The sequence below is a fragment of the Glycine max genome, chromosome 5 (genome assembly GCF_000004515.6).
Source record: "Glycine max cultivar Williams 82 chromosome 5, Glycine_max_v4.0, whole genome shotgun sequence".
In the NCBI taxonomy this organism is placed as follows: domain Eukaryota; kingdom Viridiplantae; phylum Streptophyta; class Magnoliopsida; order Fabales; family Fabaceae; genus Glycine; species Glycine max.
The window spans coordinates 15,961,651-15,986,910 of NC_038241.2; the positions used below are offsets into that span (position 1 = coordinate 15,961,651).

Genomic DNA, 25,260 nt, shown 5'->3' on the forward strand with positions numbered 1-25,260 from the left:
TGGGGCCTTGGCTTTTGCACATATCAAGCAAGACAAGCTTGGGGTTAGAGCTATCAGATGTGCCATTATAGGATATCCACCTGGAATCAAGGGGTACAAGCAAAGTCCTAGGCAATGGTATAAGAGGTTTTATGATTTCATGATGAGGATGAATTTTCAAAGATCCAACTATGATAATTGTGTGTACATTCTAAAAAGAGATGAAGAGGTGTTTTTGTATTTGTTGTTGTATGTTAATGATATCTTATTGGCAAGTTCAAGCATGGATCAAATCGACAGACTCAAGGCTATGTTGAGCTTTGAATTTGAAATGAAGGATCTTGGGAAGGCTAAGAGGATACTAGGAATGGACATCAACAAAAATAGATCAAAAGGAGAACTTTTTTTTGTCTCAGCAAGGTTATATGAAGAAAGTTGTTGAAAAGTTCAAAATGCATGAGTCCAAACCTGTCTCAACTCCATTGGGACAACATGACAAGCTATCAACTAAGGTTGCACCAAACTCAGATGAAGAAAGGGAAAGGATGACATTAATTCCTTACTCTAATTCAGATACTTATGTTGTCAACATGGTTAGCAGGTTCATGATAGATCCAGGACCAACACATTGGGGAGCTTTGAAATGGGTTTTCAGGTATCTAAATGGTTCATTATCTTCTAGTTTAAAGTTCAAAAGAAAGATGAAAAGTGAAAAACCTATTAGGGGTTACACAGATTCTGTTTCGCTGGAAACATCGTTACTAGGAAATCTCTATCTGCATACGTCTTCACCTTTTTTGGCACTACTGTTAGCTGGAGGTCTATCCTTCAATCAGTTGTGGCGTTATCTACAACTGAGGCTAAGTTCATTGCTCTTACAGAATCTATCAAGGAAGCTAGGTGGATCAAAGGGTTGGTAGGTGAACTTGGGATAACTCAAGACAGTGTTATTTTTTTCTATGATAGATAGAGTGGAATTGAGCTTTCAAAACATCAAGTTTACCATGAAAAATCCAAGCATATTGATGTCCAACTAAACTTCATTCAAGATGTTATTAAAACGAAGGAGATTTTGGTTGAGAAGATTCCAACTAAAGAAAATCATGTTGATGCTCTTACCAAGTCTATACCACAATCAAAGTTCAAGCATTGCTTGGACTTGATTGGATTCTGTGAAGAGTAGAAGTTTATGGGAAGAAACAAACTGTGATCTAGAGACAAGGTGGAGATTTTTGAAAATGTGTCTCTAATATCAGTTTGCAAGTTGTCAAGTTAGTTAGAAATAGTTTTATGATATGTTAGTTGGTGGCCTCAATTGCAGGTTTTGAACCATAACAATCCGCATTTACTACTTTAGGCCAAACTCTTACTTAACCATTGAAGTACCTTGTGTTGGTTCCCCCTTCGGATCATACCACTTGAACAAAGTGAAGAAGGAAGAAGAACAACAAGGATCCTTTAGCATAAGGAGTAGTATTCAATCATATTGTGACTAAGTCTTACATAAGGGAAGAGACTATAAGCACTTGACGGATGATGAAGACGATGTGAACTAATGGCTCCATATATAAAGCACTGCAAGTAAAAGAAAATCACTGCAAGCAACATAAAGCACAATAAGTAAGGGGAAGCCATGGCTGAGTTGGTTGGAGTTAGAGAGATGAAATTAGATTTAGGAATTTCACCAACAAAGCATATTAATTTTGAAACCAAGCATTTTAGGACAGTTCCTTTTAATTTCCCTCAAAATAAACAATATCGTCTAGAAATTCCTTACGCAAACACACTTTAGTTGTGCAACATAGATTGGCACAATCAAGGTCCTAGAATATTTATTTGCTTGGTTCATGTTATTAAAGTGGTATGAGATAACTTTGTTGATGTACAAGGTGATTTGCGTTCTCCCTCTAGCAAACTATGTAGTTTAGATGTGTGTATAATTGAGCATGTTTATTGTGCTAAGGTGCTGAAAAATCTGGTCAATGGGAGGAAAAGGTTAAAGTTGTTGATCAAAGAATGAAATAAAGAAGAATGAAATAGTTGATCCTATTAGAGTTTAGCACCTGGATATTGAGTAGCAAACACTAAAGCTTACTGTAAACAGGTGTCTTTTTTTATTTTCTTGCATCTTCCAAAATTTTATGTCTTTCTTCCTTCTGTATGTAAAATTTTATGGTGTATGGTGCGGTATGTATGGGTGCCTGGGATCCTCCAATTTAAGATTTTATGCTATGCCGTTAGATGAGCTCATAACTTCATAGGTAAGAAGAATATGTTGGCTTATTCAGCATAACCATTGACTTCTATAGTCAAATATATTTTCAAACGCATACATTTTGATTTGCATGTTTATTGGTCATACAGGGAAGGGAGATACTACAAAGTAATGTTGATCTTGTTTAGAATAACTTGAATTTAGAGGTTATTTCTATTACTCTGCATCTTGAAGTATTAGAGTTTAGTATCTGAATTATTTGATGTAACTAGTTGAGAATATTAGCTCTTAACTGGTGCATTGTCCTTTTCTTTATAGGTGCTCTATGGCGATACTGATTGAATAATGATTTAGAGTGAGCTGGATGATTGATAAGTGCCAAATTTCAGTTATTTTTGGAATTAAATTGTTAGCACTTATCTTTCGATTATAATAGTTTTCTTCTAAACTACCCTTAAATCTAGTTGTGTTATATATATATATATATATATATATATATATATATATATATATATATATATTGTACATTTACTAATGTTGTTGTTTAAATACGAAAGATTCATCGATGATTTTGTAGGTTTTGATGGTTGTTTGTTAGATCCAAAATAAAGTCAAAAGAAAGGGCAAATTGGTCATTTTACAAAGATTTCTGACACCCAATTCGTCCAGGCTAGCAACCAGCTCGCTTGGGCTACTGATCTTGCTTCAGCCTTAAGCAAACAACTCATCGGGGCGAGTTACAACTCACTTGAGCGAATTTTCCTGTACTCTTTGGCTATTTATAGTAAATAGCCATGCATTGTTGAAGGGATATCATTCAGTATCATTCAAAAAGTAAAGAAAAACGTAGAGGCTAAGGAAGAAGAAGGAGAAAAGGAAAAGTAGAGCCGAGACACTGCAGAGTTGTGATTGTGGATCACATCATTTGTCATTTCTCTTGTTAGTCTTGTGCTCTGTGCAATGATCGGTTAGTTTTTATTAAGGATTGTATGTAATCTTTGCACCCTTATGTATCCTTTTTGATATTATATATGTATGAATCTTGACGTAGCTCCATGTGGAGCTTGTAGGCCTTAGATCTTCTTCATCAATGAATTCCTTTGCTTCTTGAGGTCTGATTGCAGCGGAATGGAGAAGGAGAAAGATGAATGAAGACGCCACTTCAAGTAGAATATGAGTCTAGAAGAAGCTCACCACCATAGGAAGCCATGGATAAAAGCTTGAAGGTAGAAGAAGATAAATGAAGGGAGAGGAAGAGAAGAACATGAAAGTTAGTGCCTCTAAAGAAGTCTGAACTTTGAAGTTTAATTCTCAAATGATCAAAGTTGAAAAAATGCACACACATGACCTTTATTTATAGCCTAAATGTCACACAAAATTGGAGGGAAATTTGAATTTCTATTCAAATTTCACTTGAATTTGAAATTGAATTTTGGAGCCAAAAATTCACTAATTATGATTAGTGAATTTCATTTATGGTTCAGCCCACTAATCCAAGATCAATTCCAAGATTCTCCACTAAGTGTGCTTAGGTGTCATGAGGCATGTAAAGCATGAAGGACATGTACAAAGTGTGACTATATGATGAGACAATGGGATGTAGCAAGCAAATGCTCACCTCCCCCTCTAAAATTTAATTGGATTGGGCTTCTCCCAATTCAATTAAATTTATTTCCCAACACACACATCAAATATTCACTTAATGCTTGTGAAATTACAAAACTACCCATAATACAAAAACTAGTCTAGGTGCCCTAAAATACAAGGGTTGAAAAATTTTACATTTCTAGGGTACCTTACCTACATTATGGAGCCCTAAATACAAGAACAAAAAATAATGAAATCCTAATCTAATATGTACAAAGATAAGTGAACCCAACCTTGGCACATGGGCTCAAAAATCTACCCCGAGGTTCATGAGAACCCTAGGGCCTTCTTTAGCAGCTCTAACTCAATCCTCTTGGAGCCTCTTGCTCATGGCTCTGGTAATTAGTCCCTTCCTAGGGAGGATTGCATCAATGATCGATTAGTTTTTATTAAGGATTGTATGTAATCTTTGCACCCTTATGTATCCCTTTTGATATTATATATGTATGAATCTTTTCTACTCATTATTGGTGATTTCATTCTACTTGTAATGCTTGATTCTATTTCATCACTAGTTTCATGAAATTGGATTTTAAGTGTGACTAGAAAGTAATCTTAGAATTGAACTGAATGATTTTACGTTACGTTGCTAGGAATAAAGCATAACGTTTTGATTGTAAAAAGTACGAGAATATAATTGTAATGCTGGGGTATTTATTTCATATGCGAGGGGTCAATATTTGATAAATATTCTTAGGCTTCAAGTGCGAGGGATCGACTTAGGGTAACTTAATGTGTGTATCAGTAATGTTAGAAAATGATTCATATATGTTAATCTTATTAGGATACTAAGGGTAGGAATGATAAAATCCAATCTTATGTTTTCTTGAATTAATTAAATTCATTATTATTGTTTCCATAATTTTACGTATTTCTGACATACTAAATTCTGTTATTTTCGTAAATTCTATTATTTCCATTATTCTCGTAATTCTGGTATTTTTGTAAATCCGTTATTTTCACTATTCTTTTACTTTAAGTTATCTTTAGTTAGTTAAACCAAAATCAATGACATTCGATTAAATTTGTACATAACTATTGAACTGATAACCTTTATCTGAATGAATTAAGTAACTCAAGTTTTTGTGGAGACGAACTCATTTTATAAATGTGTAACCAGCAACAACAATTGGTACACTTGCTTAAAGTCTAACAATAATACTGAGGATGCTAATAAAATGGCTGCAAGAGTTATTCAAATGGTAAGATTTGACTAATAGCTGTGCAAAACTCCTTTGAGACTATATACGAATTCTTGGTGGTTGAGATTTGCATCTCCTTTGCTCTGCTCTTATCTTGTATGATATCTAGAAGGAGATTTTTCTGCCTTGTTATTCCCCCTATAAAATATATTTAATGTTTCTTTTCTTATATTCAATTTAAATGATCATTTGATGATTATACCTGCTGGTTTCTGTCATTAGTGAATAGTGAGTTATTCGGGTGATGTGAACTTGGACGATGTCTTGTCATGTTGGTTTGTGCTGTTTGCAACTAGCCAACTACAAATAATTTTGGTATATGTGCATGTTTTCATGAACAAATGTCAGTTTTCCTTTCTTTTCGTTTTTCATCTAATGTTCTTCTGATCTGCAATTTCTGTTTTGATTTATCATCAGGTAAATAAAAAGTATACATGCTTAAAAATAGATCTTGATGGTTTATATAAAAGGATGCTGCTTCTTAAGAAAAAGAAGTGTGCAGCTGTAAAGTTGCTGTTTAAAGATGGCACCCCGTACGAGGCATGTTTATGATATCTCATTCTTTTGGATTACCTAACATCTTGGGAAGATCTTGCTGTGGGATTAATTTATGGTACGGGTTATTGAATGTAAAGATCTTGACATTGTTCGTCGTGACTGGAGCTTATTGGCTAAAGAACTAGCACATTTTTGCTTGACTCAAATTTTGTCGGGTGGGTATGTTACTTATCTTTTTGATCAATTTGACTATTTTAGATGCAGGATTATTCATTTCTCTAGTAACTGTTAAAACTATGGTTCTCATGCTTACAGGTCATGTGAAGATGTCATGGAGTCAATCCACAACTCGCTAATGTAGGTAAATTGTAATGTTTTGCAGTATCGGACATTTTTTATAATAACCTACCATGCGATTCGAGAATTTGAAAGATGCTTCCTGGAGCTTTGGGCTCGCCACACTTTGCCAAAGAGTGGAATGCTATTGTAGGGTGGTCTAAAACTCTGAATGATTTGGTGTTTATAGGGGATTTTATTCATGTAAAATTTGCCTTACTTTTTAATTAATGATTTTTAAATTGGGAATTGAGGTTTATTTCTCCTGGAAACTAACACGATTTGAAACCCTTAGTGGTTAGATGTACATCCACATTTGATTGGTTAGTCGATTATCTGGAGTACTTTTTTTAATGATCCAATTATCTATCATTGGTGAAGGCATTGAAGTTTATTGGGGATTTTGTTAATGTAAATTTGCCTTACTTTTTAATTAATGATTTTTAAATTGGAGTTTGAGGTTTATTTCACCTGCAAACCAATGGATGTTAATCTTACTACAGGTACAAGAAGAAATGAGGAACCGACAAGTACCATTAGAGAGATATGTCATTACAAAGACATTGGCTAAACCTCCTGAAGCTTATCCTGATGCCAAGAACCAGCCACATGTTCTGTTAGTCCAAGCTATTTTCATTTTTGTTACTTGAAATAGTCGGAACTATACTTTCTTTTGTTGAGATCTACTTGATCCTGATTCCTGAGAATGCTTTTCTTGATCAAAATATAGGTGGCACAGAGATTGAAGCAACAAGGTCACTCTTCTGGTTGCTCTGTTGGTGATACAATCCCTTATATAATTTGCTATGAGCAGGTTTGTCATATGGTTACTATCTCCCAATCAAAGGCCAAATAGTGTAACTTGGGGAAAGAGTATTTGATGTAGGCTATATGTTTTCTCACTATGTATTTTTAATATTATATTCTGCTTTGATTAGGGTGGTAGTCAGGCAGTGCAGGTGACTTTGCTCAACGTGCCAGACATCCTGATGAACTTAAACGAGAACAAGGGACATGACTGATTGACATCGATTACTATTCATCACAACAGGTGTCTTAGACTTTAGTAGCTAATTTTGTAAATAACAGTGGTTACCAATTACTGTACCCTGGTTGAGTATTTTCTTTTTCCTCTTGTAGATTCATCCTGTGTTATCACGTCTTTGTGCATCAATTCAGGGCAAAAGCCCAAAAAGACTGGCTAATTGTCTAGGGCTCCACTCATCTAAGGTAAAACATTTCCTAGTTTGTCTCAACATTCAGAGGCATGCATTTACTTTTATTTTTTGTGTCATATCTTCTGAATTGGTAAACTATATTGTTTTACAGTTTCATCATAAATCAAATGAAGCTTTAAATAATGATTCTACAAGCTCATTCTTGTCGGCTGTTGATGATAACGAGAGGTACATCTTGCTTTTAAAATCTAATGTCCCATTAATTGTCACAAATCTCTTAAATGCGCATACTTAGGGATTTGAACAAGTTACTGAATTTTGTTTTACAATTTTTTAGCTATTTTATGTATTTTATGCTTTGTTAGATATTTCTGAAGTCTCCTATATGTAATCTCTTTTTATGGGGGGTCACACTTTGTGCCCTCTGTTATAATAATATTTACTTTGCTTTCCAAAAAAAAAAAAAATCTTTTTGAAGTGTTATCATTCATGAATTTTACTAATGATTTTTCTATCCATAAATATTAATAGCTTAAATATATTTTAGGTCCCTAGTAAATTAACAAATTTTGTTAGATTCTTGATATATTTGGTTGTGGTTTTGACGAATTTGTATTAGGATTTTTTCTGGATTTCATACTTGATTATTGATTCAAGACCTCTTTCCTTCAAGACCACTATTTTTTTTTTTAATTTTGAATTGATTATGGTGGTTTCTAAATCGCTTGAAAATGTAATTTAAATTTTGAAATTAATAATGGTGATTTTTGGACCGTCAGAAATCACATTTTAAAATTTTTAATTGAAACGTCATTTCAGAACTGATTGTAGGGATCCAAAACCAAATTTTTAATATATAGAATTTTTTTATTATGAATCCAAAATAAAATTCGTTAATTTATTAGGGACTTAAAATTATTGTTGTTAAATGTGGTCATGGGTTCAATCCCGTGACCCATATATATGGAAAAACATCTATTAGGAAAGATTAGTCCTTTAAATGATTCTCAATATTTTGAAGGATTAGTCGTTGGCCTTTGGCTCGAAGAATACTCTAATTTACGCACACAAAAAAATGGTGGCACCATTGCCGCAATAGCCTAATGGCTTGGCAGATTTTTTGCCAAATGCCATTGGAAAGGGAGGCCTCTGTAGGGGGCCAACAAACTCTACTGTGCATTAAATGCACTTTGCATGCACAGTGGAAAAAATTTACTAACCCCATTTAGATGTGTAGCTAGGGGCAAATAAATTTTGAAAACATTGGAAATATTTTATGGTGCATGCTTTTGTTGAAAATCTTGGCCAAAGTTCACATTGCTTTTTCCTTCTACAAGGGCTTGGCAGATGAAGGAATGCATCGAGGGCAAAAGCAAATCAAAGCTTCCGAGTAGTTGGGAGAGAATAGTGAGAGGAAAATAGAGTGTTGAGGGAAAAATACATCAGGGTGACTATCAACTCTATTATTCTCTGGTACTGTAAAAATACAGTATTCAAATAAGAGTGAGTCTCATCGGAAACACTATATTGTTTCTCTTGTGTGTCAAAGAAAGTGAAGAAAATATTGTAGTATTCTTTAATATAATGGAATATTTTTTGGATTTTGTCTTGTGATTTTTCTCTCGATATTAAAGGATTTTTCACGTTAAATATTGGTGTTCACTTTTATTGTTATCGGTGTTCATTTTATTGCTTCTGCTGTGTTGCAATATCCAATTTTAATTTACACCCAGGTTTCGCATGTTGAGCCCGCTGTGGTGGCGTCATAGGCCGCAATTACCAGCCTATATGGTGGAATTTTGGCCTTCTGCCATATTCCACCATCCGCCACATTGCTTAAAACATGTTTAAGCTAATATTAATTATTGGATTGGATGTGATAAAATAATTGCAGGTATTGGGGATGTTAGTCATTGTCATGCCCCAGCTGCTTTGGTACATTTGACTGCCCACCTGTCTTTAAATGTATTTGTTTGTTGGCAAGTGAAAGGCCCACTAGCGTAGTCATGGAGGAATCTAATCACAACTTCTGGCATAAGTTGTGCCGTCCTAAATGCTCAGATGTTAAAATTTCTCCTGCAATGATAGCTCATCAGGTTTGAGACTAATTTAAGCTATAAGGCCTCTAAAAATTGTGTTGTTCAACAAGAAGCTTTACACCAGTTTCAGATCCTTGGATTAAGTTGAAAATAGAATATTTGTAGTAACACTTGCTAACATGTTTGTTGATTTGATTTAGCATAGAATTTTATTCCAGAGAATATACTTACAGTTCTTCATGATACTTCATGTCAAGTCAAAAGGCAAGTAGAGAGGTTTGTTTTATTGTACTATAAAGGTTTAATGTACTATATTGGTAAGTCACCCCACCTCTAAATATAAGAGTATTACATATATTAATAGTCTGTGAAAATTAGTGGTCAATATCCTTGGCTGATTTTGCATCCAGTGTGATGATTAATAGAGAAAACATATAATCCTAACTTAAATACTACATAACAATAGAGCATTATTTGACAGTAGAGCATTATTTTCCTTTCCTTATTTTTCTTGCATATTTATTACATTTATGAGTTGTCCATAAATAGTACAAGAATATCCTTTGATTCCATTTTATCCTCCGAGGTTCTAGGTCATTCTATTCCCATTGTACAGATTATAAATAATGTAATAATTGCTATTATTGAAATACATAATTTCATACCAATTCTCTTTGCCTCATTTCCTTTTCTGTTATGGTATCAAGAGCCCTCTAAGCTTCCAGCCGCCATCTCCCTATGGCTACCTCCAGCTCATCTGGTGAGGACGATCCTACAATTGCCCAATACCAACAATTGATGAATCTTCTCAGCAAATCCTCTGGACCTAGTGGTGCAAGCTCAGAGACTACTCTTACACGAGCCAACCTCACTCATTCTAGCCCAAATCAAATTCACAATTCTGGTTTTGGTAGTCATTTTGTTTCCACCACACACACACTTAACACCCTTAGTTCACACACCACACCATGGATAATTGATTTTGGAGCCAAACACCATATAACTTGTTCCTTAGATTGTTTTTATACATATTCTACAATTGCACCAGTAAAGATTCATTTACCCAATGGATCCACTGTCCAAGCCCACATTTCGGGCAGCATAAAATTCACTCCAGATTTTATTATCCATAATGTTCTTTTTTGTTCCTGATTTTAGCTTCAATCTTTTGTCTATCCCAAAGTTATTATATACTTTCCCATGTCGTATTACTTTTTCTAGTGATCTTTCTAAAATTTCTTGTGAAATACAGGACATGAGCACGTTGAAGACGATTGGTTTGACTGACTTGAAGGAAGGCCTTTTTCACTTGACAGTTGGAAAGGATAGAAGCCCATCTACCAACAATATCACCACCACCACCACCAACACCAATAACTCTAAGCTTTGGCATTTTAGATTAGGTCATTTATCTGGTAATCGTCTTAATGTCTTAAATCAACAATTCCCTTTTATTTCAAAAGATTCTAATGAAATTTGTGACATTTGTCATTTAGCTAAACAAAAACAATTGCCTTATTCTCTTAGTTCAAGTAGAAGCTCTAAAATTTTTGAGTTGATTCATATGGATTTTTGGGGACCATTTTCTAAATCATCAATTCATGGACATAGATATTTCTTAACTATACTTGATGATTTTAGTAGATATACTTGGGTGGTTTTATTAAAATCAAAAAGTGAAGTGAAAGCACATGTTCAAAATTTTATTAATTTGATTGAAAATCAATTTGAAACAAAAATTTAATGCATTCGATCCAATAATGGTCTTGAATTTTTTCTTAAAGAATTTTTTTCTTCAAAGGGTATAATTCACCAAACTAGTTGTGTGTATACCCCTCAACAAAATGGAAGAGTGGAACGCAAACATCAACATATCCTTAATGTAGCTGTAGCTAGGGCCCTTATGTTTCAATCTAAAATTCCAACAAATTTTTGGTCCTATGCTATAAAACATGCCATTTTCCTCATAAATCACATTCCTTCTCCCGCTATTTCTTATAAAACACCATTTGAGCTTTTATACAAAACTCACCTAGATTTTTCTATGCTCAAATTTTTTGGTTGCTTATGCTATGCATCAACTAATAATCAAACTCACAAGTTTCAACCTCGTTCGAGAAAAAGGGCATTCTTAGGTTTTCAAAATGGTACCAAGGGATATGTTATTTTAGACATTAAAACAAGAGAAGTATTCATTTCCAGAAATGTTATTTTCCATGAATCCTTCTTTCCCTTCCACACAAACCAAAACCTCTTTACTAGCAAAGCCCTGCCAAATTCACATATAGACCCAATTTCACATACATTAACCACACCACCTCAATTTACCCCATCCACACCTATCACAACAAATATTGAACCAACAATTCCTCAACCCAATGGCTCATCATCACCTTTCCAAATCCTTCAACTCCTCCTGAAATCGACACACCAAACCCCAACATCATTGATCAACACATCCAAGAACCATCGTTTAACCATGCTTTACCACGTTGCTCCAGCCGCGACACTCATCCTCCTTCTTACCTTTCTGATTGTCAGTTTCAAATTCCTTCGCTCAAGTCTGCTCAATCCTCATCAACATGCACATATCCCATTCAGAGTTTCCTATCATGAACTCATGTCTCTCCTTCTCATCGCCATTTCCTTATGACTGTCATCTGAGCACGAACCCACCAGTTTTCATGAAGCTGTGAAACATCAATGTTGGTGTGATGCCATGAAATGTGAGATCAAGGCTCTACAGTTGAATCAAATCTGGGACATTGTTCAAACCCCTTCTCATGTACGACCAATTGGGTGCAAGTGGGTATATAAAATCAAACGACTACCGGATGACAACATTGAGCATTACAAGGCTCGTCTTGTTGCAAAAGGATACTCTTAAATTGAGGGCATAAATTACTTTGAAACCTTCTCCCCTATTGTTAAGATGGCCACTGTTAGAGTTGTTCTTGCTCTTGCATCGATTAATCGATGGCACCTCCATCAATTAGATGTTAGCAACGCTTTCTTACACGGGGACCTCAAGGAGGACGTTTACATGGAGATCCCTCCTGGCTTGCTTGGTTACACATCAAGTCAGAGTTGCAAATTGAAGAAATCACTCTATTGATTAAAGCAATCCAGTAGAAAATAGTATGAAAAATTATCTAATCTATTGTTGACTTGTGGTTATTCACATGCCCATGCTGATCATAGTCTATTTATCAAGGCTCATAATTCTAAATTTATTGCTCTAATTGTATATGTTGATGACATTGTGCTGACCGATTATTCCCTTGCTGAGATTGAACACATTAAGCGTATTCTTCACACTAATTTTCACATCAAGGATTTGGGGAAACTGAAATATTTTTTGGGGATTGAAGTTGCACATTCTGATAAAGGAATTTCATTATGCCAACGTAAGTATTATTTGGATTTATTGAAAGATTTTGGTATGCTTGGGTGTAAGACTGGTCTATTTGACAAGCACACACCCTGATATTGCCTTTGCTACACAGCAACTAAGTCAATTTATGTCAAAACCCACAAAAGCCCATCATGCTTCAGCTGTCCGCATTCTTCGATATCTCAAAGGGTGTCTAGGCAAAGGCTTATTTTTTCCAAGGACTTGCTCTCCTCATCTACTTGGGTTTAGTGATGCTGATTGGGCAACGTGTATTGACTCTAGGCGCTCTATTACTGGTTATTGCTTCTTTATAAGCAATTCGCTTGTTTCATGGAAAAACAAGAAGCAAACTACAGTCTCACATTCATCTTTCGAGGCTGAATATCGAGCACTTGCTTCTGCAACTTGTGAATTACAATGGCTTTCTTACCTTCTAAGAGATCTACAGATTCTCCTTTCCAAGACTTTCGTACTTTTTTGTGATAATCATAGTGCTCTTCACATTGCTGCCAATCCGGTCTTTCATGAATGCTCCAAACACTTGGACATTGATTGTCATCTAGTCCGTGAAAAGTCCCAAGTTGGACTCATGTTACTACTCCCAGTCCCTTCTTTAAATCAACTTGCGGATATATTCACAAAGGCTCTCCCTCCTCAATCCTTCAGCACCAATCTTTCCAAGCTGTAGTTACAAAACATTTTTGCACCTCCAGCTTGTGGGGGGCTAACAGAGAAAGCATATAATCCTAGCTTAAATACTACATAACAACAACATTATTTGACAGTAGAGCATTATTTGACAGTAGAGTATTATTTCCCTTTCCTTATTTTTCTTTCATATTTATTACATTTATGAGCTGTCCATAAATAGTACAAGAATATCCTTTGATTCCATTTTATCCTCCTAGGTTCTAGGTCATTCTATTCCCATTGTACAGATTATAAATAATGTAATCATTGCTATTATTGAAATACAGAATTTCATACCAATTTTCTTTGCCTCATTTCCTTTTCTGTTAATGATGAAACATGTAAGCATCCAACACGAAGTATAAGGCTTTGGTACGTTGATTGGTGATTCTGAGAGAGGAACTGTTTGTCCAAATTATTCTCACTGCAATGGGCGTCTAGTAAGAAAGGTTTCTCTCCATCAACTTGTTGAACATTAATAGCTTCTTTCATGTATGATTTATACAATAGTGAAGCTTTAATGCTCCGGCTTTATGAAATATTAACTAATATTTAATTTGATTTTTCAGTACACTGAGGCAGACTTGTACAAGAAGCTCTCGTATTTTTTCCATGTGTTCGATACTGTTTCTTGTATAGCGAAACTCACGGTGCGTTTGACTATGTGAAAGATAAAAGAATAGAAGAAAATTAAAAATAAATATTTGAATTAAAATAGAGAAAAAGAGACTTGAAATTCATATTATTTTTTGAAAATTTACTCATGAATAGTAATTCCTTCCACATAACCAAACAAATACTAAATGATGCAAGGACAATAATTTGTTATAAGCTTGATCAAACCAATAGGATTTACTTGATAATTTGTTTGATTCAAATAAATGAATAGTGATTAACCAATTATACAAATTGGTTAATCATTATTAATCATATATTTTTTTTCTAGACGTGACTTTTACAGGTTGAGGCAAAATCTAGAATGCTGATAGAGAAGTTGATCAAAATTAGGCCGATGATTGATCAGGCAGCACAGAAGATCAGGGACCGCTGTGCCTTTGGGTGGGTGAGACTGCATGATCTAGTCATTACAGTTTAATTTGTGGATTTGATGCCAAAGACGGTTTATGTAATCTTAAGCATAAATTATGTCCATGTGAATCTACATAAGCAAAGGGGATTTCAGTAGAGTCATGATGTATTATAAATAGACTATCAACTGTAATTTTACTCTGTACCCACGGTATTTTAGATTATAGTAGATTTAATTTTAAAAGAATTGATTTTTTAATCAAGGCTCAATAGTTGTTTATGATTAATTGTTTGAAAACTAGACATTAATTTGTGCTTAATGCAAGGTTATCTTAATTTTTGAAAGGAAAGTTTTGATTTAGTCAAGTTCAAAGGATTACCGGTCTACTAGGTAAGAGTTGGTTAATCTATTCTTGAGTATGAAGATACGAGATAAGAGAAGGAAATATTAGGGGTGTAAGGAGATTGAACCCAACTTACTAATCTGTCTAAGCTAATCCAATTCAATTAAATTTTTGTGGGTTGGATTGGGTAATTGAATTGGATTTATTTTAGTTTCATAAATTCAATTAAAATTGAATTGAGTGATGAGTTTGGAGTTTTGGATCCGACCAAAACTCAATTCAACCCGTATATAATTAAATTACTAATATAAAAGTCCTAAAGGACATATTGATTCGAATCTCCAACTTAGAACATTACTTCTCGCATCAAACTTCATTGGGTCACTTAAAATTCTTGAGCATTTTGAGATACTTCCATACCCAGATAAAAATTGATGTCTTCAAACCACTCTAGTTGCTGGCGAGATGTAAATCCCCAAGGAATGTAGCAAGATTGACGATGATCGATAGTGATAGGCGTGTCATCTAGTCTATCTACTAGCACCGTGTGCACTAGAGTGTGACACGTGTGTCTCCCAACACGGCCACACTCTTTCTGTTTGCCTACTATTTCAAGCTTGTAGAGGGTGCGACTCCCTCAACATCTCTTGACCCTAAAAGTTGTTGGTTGTATGGGTGAGTCTTCTGCTCCTCAAACATAACAAACAACACCATAGCATACAATTTATTTAATCAATGTGTGTGGTCATGTAAGCAAACAACACTCTTGCATCCTAAGCACATGACTATCCCACTTATTTCATAATAGGGCCCAATCACTGCCACCAAGCCTCCCTGGTGATGATGATCTTACATAATCGATGCTCATGTGGATGACAATTGGGAGTGACTGCCACATACGAATACATCGTACACCAACTCAAAAAGTATAGTCTCAATGCCTGTCACGAATAGCAAAGTGAGGCATGTGGACTTCCTCGCGCTAGATGAGTGCACCAAATGATGGGTAGTCACCACTCACTAATTCCCATAGGCCCTGTGAACCTCTCTGCCCACTACACCCCAGTGTATCTTTGTCCATCATCCACTTTCTTAACACAACCTCACCATTCACAGATGGCATAGAACCTCCATTTCCTTACTCTTCCTTTGGCCCTCTCGCCCTTGCCGTTGCGTTGTGTGTGTAGCCCTCTTGCCATATACAAGAAACACAATCAAACATTCACACAATAAGAAATCAAGGCGAGGATCAAACACATGTACAACTCTCAGGTAATCAATCTTAATCTCTCGAGTAATAAAAAGAACAAGTCTATTCGCGGACAACATAATGATTGAAATATGATCATCCAAAAATCATAGCAAAAACAATTTGCTGAGGGTCAGACACCCCCAGACCCGAACCACAACGCGTATAGATAAAATGACAGTATACATACACACACACACACACACACACACACACACACACACACACACACACACGCACACACACACACACACACACACACATATATATATATATATATATTAGGATTTTTAGAAAATGTATCAACAGGAAAATCATCACAATTTTAGAGCACGGATTAGTTATCAGAGTTTGCAGTTTATCTCAGACATCATATAACAATTAAATCAATAGTTCCAAAAATAAATAATTCTAAGGTAACTTTATCTAGATACATGGTTTCCAACGTTAAACCGTCTAATGTCTAAAATCACTCCATCATTCAGTTTTACAAAGTTTTGCTCCTAACTTATTCTCAGTTCTCTCGGTGCTCTAGGAATTGGTTTTTCACAAATCTTATATACTACTCTACATTTTCACACCTAATAAACTTGTTTTTTAGGTCAACACTTTAGTAAAACTAGTCCATACAACTCTCACTGCCAGATTATTTTTGTCACAGATTTTATGCGGCAAAATATTCTAAAACTTGTTTTATTCATAACTCTTTCTAGAAAACTTCGATTTAAGTGAAATTTAAGGCTAACCCCATGTTTTAACACTCAAAGAACTCACTTTTGGCATAAAAACTCAAGGAAAATAGATCAGCACACAGATCCAGAACAGGGCAGCAAGTATGAAAATTTCAAAACAACATGTTCAAGGAAGTTTAACAACAAACACAGGGTTCAAGAGTTGAAGAGATCCCCTTTACCTCTTGTAGTCTCCATAAAATTTAGAAGGAAGAATGGCGGAGTTTAGATTCAAGTTTTCAACCTTCAAGAGTGCAAAAATAAGATTTTGAAATAGAAGTGAGAATAAAGCAAGAAAATGAGGTGAAAATCAAGCTTAGAGTTGAAAATGGAGGTCATCTACCTAAGCTTTATGAAGAAGGACTCAAGAACACTTGGTAAAGCTTGGAAGAAGAATGGAAATGGTCTCTCCTTCCCTCTTGACCAGCTTGTGAAGAAGAGGAAGAATGAGCATGAATGGTGAGCGTTGGAGTCAAAATGAACTTATAGAAGAAGCTTAGAGTATGGTCCATTGGATTAAGGTGTTGTTGGCCAATCTTAATCACTCAATTTTGACTCATGAATGACCCTTGCTCAGCCATGGAAAACGTGTACATCACTATCAAATGTAGTGTGCTTCACTTTTGAAATTTTTACTTAAAAAGGCTAAAGTAGAGTTTTTCCAAAATTAGGTATTCTTACTTTTTTTTACCAAAACTAGTAACCTTCTTAGTAATACGTGTACTCAGAGTAAATCTTATACAAAGACAAATTACATTACGACTCAATGCACAGAGTAATTCTTGCATAGATGGAAATCTAGCTCAGACAATTTCTATTTCTCTGCCAAGTTTTACTAAACCAATCACATACATATATACACAACACAAAATTATATTATTAAAAACATATAACTACTAAAATTAAATTCATACACGCATAGATGACACAACATAGAGTTTTCTCTGTCAATTTGAGTTGTAATATTTCAGGGTGTTACAACTCTAACTTATTTTAATTATTTTACATCATAAAATTAGACACTTTAATTAATCACCAACTAATTAAACTAAAATTTTATTTTTAAACTAGTTGTATAGTCATTTACGAAAAATGCATTCCACTTTAAACTCTTATGACTTAATTACCCCTTTTCTAATTCTATGAAAACTAGATCACCATTAAGCAACCTTAATTATCCTTACTTAATTTCTAACCCTACTTACATTAATTACTAATTTTCTTTCAAGCTTCTAATTTCTATTTCCAAAACAAAATCAAATTATTAAAATCTCGACCATTAATGAGTTGACCATTATTTGACCAAAGAATTTTCTCTGAATTATTCTTATTCTTTCTAGGCTTTAGGTTAAAAACTTCAAAGTTTAACCATGCTTAGGTATCCTATGGGTAACATCTCATTTTCTACCACTCCAATAGTCTAAAAACACTACTCAATCACACAAAAAAGCAATAACACTATCTACCACACACATGGAAAATTGGGATGTTACACTCAACATCTAATTATCTAGGACTACCTTGAGATCAAAGTACCGCTCCACTCTTTTGACCTATCTGAAAGAATCTTTCCCACCGAACAATGGTATCTTGAGCTTTCTCTGATGATTTTCTCTTGGGTTTGAAACTTAGGGTGTTCTTCCTCTTCAGTCCTGGTTTTAGGTCTTTCATTTACTGATTTGTTAGGTGAATTTATCCCACTAACTTCCTTCTCAAATAAAAGCATCAAGTTCTCCCAAGCGATATTCAATCTTTTTCATTTAGGCTTCTTGTAGTTTGCAATATGATTCTTAGAGTTCCTTTTAACTTCAATCCGCCATTCCTCTTTGTACTCCTTCCACCATACCTCAGATGCTCTCTGTATTGTGTTCAATCTTGCTTCCATGTGAGTATGCATGCCAAACAGAAGTCCCCCAGACCAGGAGCTCTGATAGATAGATAGATATCTTGAGATAGATATTCTTGATGTGTTTTTTTCTAACTTGCAGAATGATTCTTTAATGTACTTTTGTGATATTTTTGTGTGAAGCTAAAGCACCAAAAATATTTTATAGTTAGATTTTATTGCTATTTACTTGTGAAAAAAGAACATTTCATAACATTAAGAGGTTGTCTCAAATATTTCATTCAAACATAATAAATTTTACTTTTTGAAAAATCTAAACGCTTTCCCCCATAATTACAAGGTTGTCTTGTGACAAGGAGCTCACAACTTCATATCCTGAAAACAACCTCCCTACTTGTAAGTGTAAGGTTACATAGATTTACCCTTACCCTTCCCACATCTCACTACGCGGGAGTCTTGTGCACTAAGTTGCCCACTAGTTATTGAAATTATAAAATTTAAGACCTGGTTTAATCAGGGAATATATAATTTATTGTTAGAATAGAAAACATAAGTCTTGTATGCAATTCCTTTATGGATCATATTATGTTGTCAGATATTTAGAATATATTGGCATGAGTGTGTATTAACCATTCTCTCCAATTTATCAGGGCACAAAGAGCTTGAAATGAGGGTCATGGAAACAAAAAAGAAAACTGGTTTTCCCTAAATTGTTAAGTTGGACAAGGCATTGAAATTGGTAGACATTTTTTTACCCCTCTGGTTGTGCCGAGAGTAGGGATTATGTATTTTATGATTGTCAAGTGGATGGTAAACTATTTTTTGTGGTATTTATATGCATTTATACAAACTATTACCTTACACTAACAATAAGGAACATTTTATTAAATGTGTTTACTAAGTTTGTTGTAACTAGTTAGTAAAGTAGCTTGCTTAAAGACCGAAGCATATTATATGAAGTGGTTTCCATCTTTTGGAAGCATTTACTCAACTTGATGTATGTTAAAATATTATGAATTTGGTGCTACCAGCGTCTAAATGTCAACCATTCTGATTAGTAGGCTGAGTTATGGGTAAATAATATGAGCAATGCAGATAATGTTAGAACAAATGTGGATTTAAAGGGTCGACCTTTTGGGTCAGTATATCTGCCACCATCAATATGTTCATTTGTCTTTAACAAATCTATATGATGTTCCTATTTGTTTTCCATGAACCATAACATTATTGCTTATATTGTACCACCACACGACTTTGCAGGCTTGGTCTAGGTGCAAAAGTTTCACTCCAATCAAAATTTGTGCTTTCAAATGACCCTGTTGAAAGGAAATTGCATGCCAAATTGAATGCTGAAAAAAGAAAAAACAGCTAATATTGCTAAAGAGTCTACCATAATTGTGAGAGATGCTTTAGATGATGATGAAGACAATGGCGACTTTGATAAATGGAGTTTTGTTTTCTGCTGATTAATGGAAGGCTAAGTCTCCAGCGTTGTTTTCTCTTGAGGATCAAGCACAACTCTCTTTTAGGTTTTGTTATTACTATTGAATTCTGATCAGTTTTTCCTCTTCACCAATTGCTTTGTATTTGTTGCTATTAATCCATGCATGCTTAGTGCTTGATTAATTGTCTCTGCGCTTAATTTATGTTCATGCTTAATGATCAGTTTCGTTCATGATTAATTGGTGTATGTGTTACTTAATCACATAATGACAACCTTATGTTAATTTTTGCTTAGTAATTTAATTTAGGGTTGGATTAAGTGGTTGAACTGATTAGGGATAAATCTTTGTAACCTACGATAAGAGACTTGCTTGTGAATCAAGAGGGAACAACATGTTTTAATTCTGTTATTTTCTAATTAAAATTTGCTTGCTGTTTAATTTACAAAAACAAACACCCCTCCAATTCGTTATTATTTTATCACTATTTGTTATGAACGTTTGGTTGACCATTGCTCGTTGGGAGACGACCTAGGATCACTTCCTAGATATTGCATTTTTAATGTTTATTTGATTCGGGTACGACCTTGACCACTCTTTCTCAAGATATGGACAAATGGAAGTTTAACTCCTAAGGAAGCGCTTTATGAAGCCTCCCGGAATTTGATTGATTGATTTATTCCCTTTTTACACGCAGAAGAAGATAACTTTAATTTAGAAAACAATCAACACAAAGTTACTTTGCCCCTTTTGACTTTTGATGATATATTGGCTAAGGAAAAACTAAGGAAAAAGAAAAAATAAATAGCATTGAAATCCATTTTTATTGACCAATTAGAATTGCCTCCCAGGATCTATAATTGTCTCAAAAGATCCAGTATTCATACATTATTAGAAATTTTGAATAATAGTCAAGAATGACCTTTATGCATGGACTCACCTGGTAGGAAGACTTTCGATACAAGGGATCTCCATGTCCATGAATCCGTCATTGTCATCTTACTCATTTGAGCCAACATCAAGTCAACCTATCGACTCTGATACTAATTTTTGGGAAATCGAGGAGGTAAATATCGGGAAAATTTACACTAATGGGTCATGGGCAACCATATAAGTGAACTTGACACCACACCTTAACCCAAAACCTTAAGGCTCAGGTTTATGAGTCTTATCCACACTCATATGGTTCTCAACCTTCTCATTCCTACCCAATGTAAAACTTCACCTCACATTTGTATTCCAACACCTAAGATACTCATTTATCTATCTATTTATCTATAACGCATTCACACATATCTAGATTTTGGTAAAGTATTAGAGCACATGAAAATGTATTTCTAGTTGATCACCTTGTAATTTTTCCTTATCTCCCCATGTTGTCCTGTAAGTACTCCTATACTTCCTATCTTCTCAAAAGATGCATCAAAGTCCTTGTAAAAGTAAAACAGACCACTGGCTATACTTGTACACCAATGAAGCAGTTGTACCATCACTCACAAGAGCCTTATCAGTTGGTAGTAATCCTAAGTTCTTCACTAGGTTTTTGTAATACATGCTATCAAATGTGTATGTGGTGACAGGATCCAAGGGAGCCAAATTGGGGTTAGAACTGTTGTTATCTGGACATAATTTCTGTAAATGTTGTAAAAGTGAAGCATCTAATGATGGATCCGGTTTTCCAGTGCCCTTACAGTTGAAGAGCCTTTGCTTGAGTGTGAAGCACCTAGCATATCCTATTGTGTGTGCTCCTGCATTGATCACATAAAAATAATGTGAGTTTTGTACACTTGATGTGATGGTTATCATGTACATTAACTTTGGCCTCATGATACATGTTTTAATATGATGTGATTAAAGTCCCTCAATTTTTGGATAAAATTTGTTTTAGTTATTATATTTTAAAAACTAGGCAGCACCCACATGCATTGCACGCTCCATTGGTGCAACTCCAGCACCAGCAGACTGAAAGTAAAAGAGACAGTGAAAAAAAGGTGGGCTTGCACTGCACCGAATATCAACACGTGAATAATCAGTTGGACGGTTTTTATAATAATATAAATGATGATTTTCATCGTTTTATTTTTAATAATCATTCATTTTGCCTTTCACCATAATATCTTAAGTCTTATAAAGAGGAACGAAATTCATTAAGTAAAAAGAATACAATGACCAAAATTATTATTTTTTAAATATAAAAACCAAGATCAATTTTGAAAAAAAAAGAGATTTTAAAACAAATTTTATCTAATATGTTATATTAGCTTTGAACAAAGTTATGTTGCCCTTTTCCTATTCAAGTTTGAGTGGGGGAAAGGAAGGAGAGGACAAATCTCTGACTCGTTGTACAATGATTTGACAGTAGCTGCATCAACGCTGAAGAAACATGAACCCTCTGTGACATCCTCTACCCCACACATATATGTACTACTAATAAAAGGAATAAGAGTGCAAAATTAATTAAATTTTTTTAAAACACATTTAAATAAAAACATTTCAAAAGGGTAAAAGGTTCACATTCACTTTTCTAACATCATAATAGAATGTGTCCAAATAAATAATAAAATCATCTCGGCTCAAAACAAGGTTGTCCAAGACTTCATACAATTAATATAGAAACCTATGCTCCAATGTCACATCCTATCAGAGTATTGTATCACAATGTTCTTTAGCACGAGGTTCTTTAAAGTCATCCACCTAGTCATCTGCTCCCATGTACACAAGGTTCGAGATCATCACAGGATCCAAACATAGATAGCACATAGGGAGTTAGTTATCACATTTCTAAAAAAGTACAAATAAACAAAGACGTAATCAAAATAAATTATGAAAACATTTATAACATAGCTCAACTTAATATAATCCACGTCATTTCACCACTTTATCATTTAAAATTCATTTTTTAATCACCAATCACATTACACATGAATCACACACTCGGGTCAAGACGTAATAACACTCATCAATTTCATAATAAACAATTAGCAAGTGTTATGCAACAATTATACTAAGACTGAAGCCTATATGCAATGTGGTACCATGTCAGTGAAAAACCACCCTGGGGCGCTTAGGAGTACATAACAAGACACACAACACAATGGGTATGTCAGGTCACTCTCACTAAGTAAAATCATAAGGTTACCAGTCAGGGTCACTCTATTTTGCGAGAATGCTCCAACCATATGGGATCAACATAGGCTTAAAGTAGCACTCAAACCGAGTGCCTTTAACCCCAAGGCCTAGACTCCGAAGAATCCATTAGGGCCTCACCTTCCTGATTCAGGTCTAACCTCTAAAACAATTTTTGCATGCAGACACTGCTCATTAATTATACAATACCCCCGACCTCATACTCATGTTTCAAACACGTTTAACACATTGCGCTACAATTTAACACTTTAGGTTCCTAATTAGGAATCCTACACTTTTCCTTTAACACTGCGCATAAACACTTTTCTCTAGGTAAACACTAGTCGGGTTATTGTATAATTCACAACTCATAACACATGTATTGTCACACCAAGTGTTAATCACACACTTATTCACAACCAAATCTCATGATAAACAATTTTAACATATCACAACGTCACAATCCACCATCACATGTTTATGTTCATCTCACAAATCAATGCATGTTTAACTTTGCACTTATACTCAATCCCAATAACAATGTTATGATCTCAAAGCAGCATGTTATCTCACAATTCATCACATATTCAATTTACCACTTAGGCACAATTTTAATCACAATTTCATAATCTCAATATAATAATTTATCATGCCAATCTAGCAAATCTTGTCCTAATTACAAATAATTTATACAAAAATCTTTCTCACAACATGGGAAGTAAAACCCCTCAAACAATTTCCCACAATCATATCAAAATCAATGAATCAAAATCCTAGGTTAAAAACACGAAAACACCAAGAGCATTCAATTTTATCAACCAATTCGCATCAGGACATCAATTGGTCCGTCAAACACAACAATATCGTATATATAATCATAAAGGAAAATTTATAATTCAATAAACATCCCAAAATAAATCCCAATTTGATTCCCTAAGGATTCCTACATATGTTCATTCTAACCCCAATTGCGATAAACTCATCTCTTACCTCTAAGCGGGCTCACGTGTGTATTCTGGTAGTGATAGTGGCATCTCTAGCAGTTATCTAAGATTCCTCAAACTTTTTCTCTAGCTGCTCTATTAGGGTTTCCAAGTGTTAGAGTGAAAGGGAAGGGATTGAAGCCTCCATTTTACTGTCTCCATGCGAGGGACGTTTCTCTCTCTCTGGAAATTATTTCGCAAATTCCAACGGTGGAGGTGTGCGACCACAAATTGCCAACCTGATGTTTAAATGTCACGATGATCCAATGGTTAACGAGTACATGATCATAGTTTTACTAGAACATGTTTGGGTGTATGCGAGAAAAAGAAAACTATGATTCAAACAATATTTCTCTCACCTCAGACATGTTTTTTTAAATTCCAACACTGAGGGTGTTCAAAAATGAGTTCCGAACATGGTGCTCAAATTTGATGATGATCCAATGTTGAACGAGTTTGGGATCATCATTTTACTGAGACAGGTTTGGGTATATGTGGCAAAAAAGGGGGTTTTGGGAGAGAAAAAAAGGAAAACGAAATTGAGAGGAAGATGAAGCGTAAAGATGTATCGTGAATCTGAAAAACTGACCTAACATACTCTATTTATAGCTAGGGTACTCACAACCTATTATTTACTCTATTTTTCTTTATTTTTATTATTTTATAAACAAGAATTCTATTTTATTTTGTATCAAATGAATAAATAAAATATCTTTTTTTAATTTTTTTTTCAAACCATTATTTTATAAACGAATTTTTTTTAATTTCCTTATTTATTTGATTATAAAAAATCTCATCATTTTTTTAAAATTATTTATTTTTAAATAATTTTTTAAAATTTATTTTACGAAAAATGGAATGTTACACCCTCTGTCATACCCTAATTTCGTCCGGGAGTACTTGCGGTCGGTCCTTGAACCTTGTTTGCTCCTTTCGGAACCCTCGAAACAAGCATCGTTGCGTAATCCATAAAGTTTCACAACATTACCGAAAGGAAAACGAGCATTGTTGCATAATCCGTAAAAGTTCGCAACATTCCTGAAGGAAAACAGGTGTCGTTGCATAATCCGTAAAGTTCTGCAACGTTTCGGAAAGAAACCAATAAAAAAACACCAAGAGGGGGTGTACTTAGTGAAAAGCAGGGTGCAAATAGCAATCAGACCCACTTGGGCCTTCCCGAGGGTTCCAAAAGAAGGCGGTGCCTTCTGGTGGAAGAAACCTAGCTCGCCTGGGCGAGCTGGGCGGCAACCACCTCCCTCTTTTCTTCTATAAATAGGGGAAGTAGGGCAGAGCAAATGGGTTCAACCCTTCTGGTATTTAGAAATCTCTCGA

The 25,260-nt window shown here is 34.7% G+C and overlaps 1 protein-coding gene and 1 pseudogene across 1 annotated transcript; one reads left to right on the forward strand and one right to left on the reverse strand.

Annotated features, from left to right (window-relative positions):
- The first annotated feature begins 431 nt into the window (after positions 1-431).
- LOC102668779 (DNA polymerase alpha catalytic subunit-like) lies at positions 432-14,274 on the forward strand (annotated as a pseudogene).
- Positions 14,275-21,241: 6,967 nt separating this feature from the next.
- LOC102668638 (peroxidase 10-like) lies at positions 21,242-24,883 on the reverse strand. Its single transcript, XM_006580634.1, has 2 exons — positions 24,829-24,883; positions 21,242-21,567 (listed from the first exon to the last, which is right to left on the reverse strand). Exons 1-2 carry the CDS (start codon positions 24,881-24,883, stop codon positions 21,242-21,244), a joined length of 381 nt encoding a protein of 126 aa, XP_006580697.1.
- Between the last annotated feature and the right edge of the window lie 377 nt (positions 24,884-25,260).

Excerpts from the sequence above, each read along its gene's own strand:
- LOC102668638 (XM_006580634.1), bottom strand. The coding sequence starts at position 24,883 with ATGCTTGTTTCGAGGGTTCCGAAAGGAGCAAACAAGGTTCAAGGACCG. Across the intron at positions 21,568-24,828 it reads GGTTCAAGGACCGACCGCAA|GAGCACACACAATAGGATAT; the intron begins GTACTCCCGGAC and ends TGATCAATGCAG.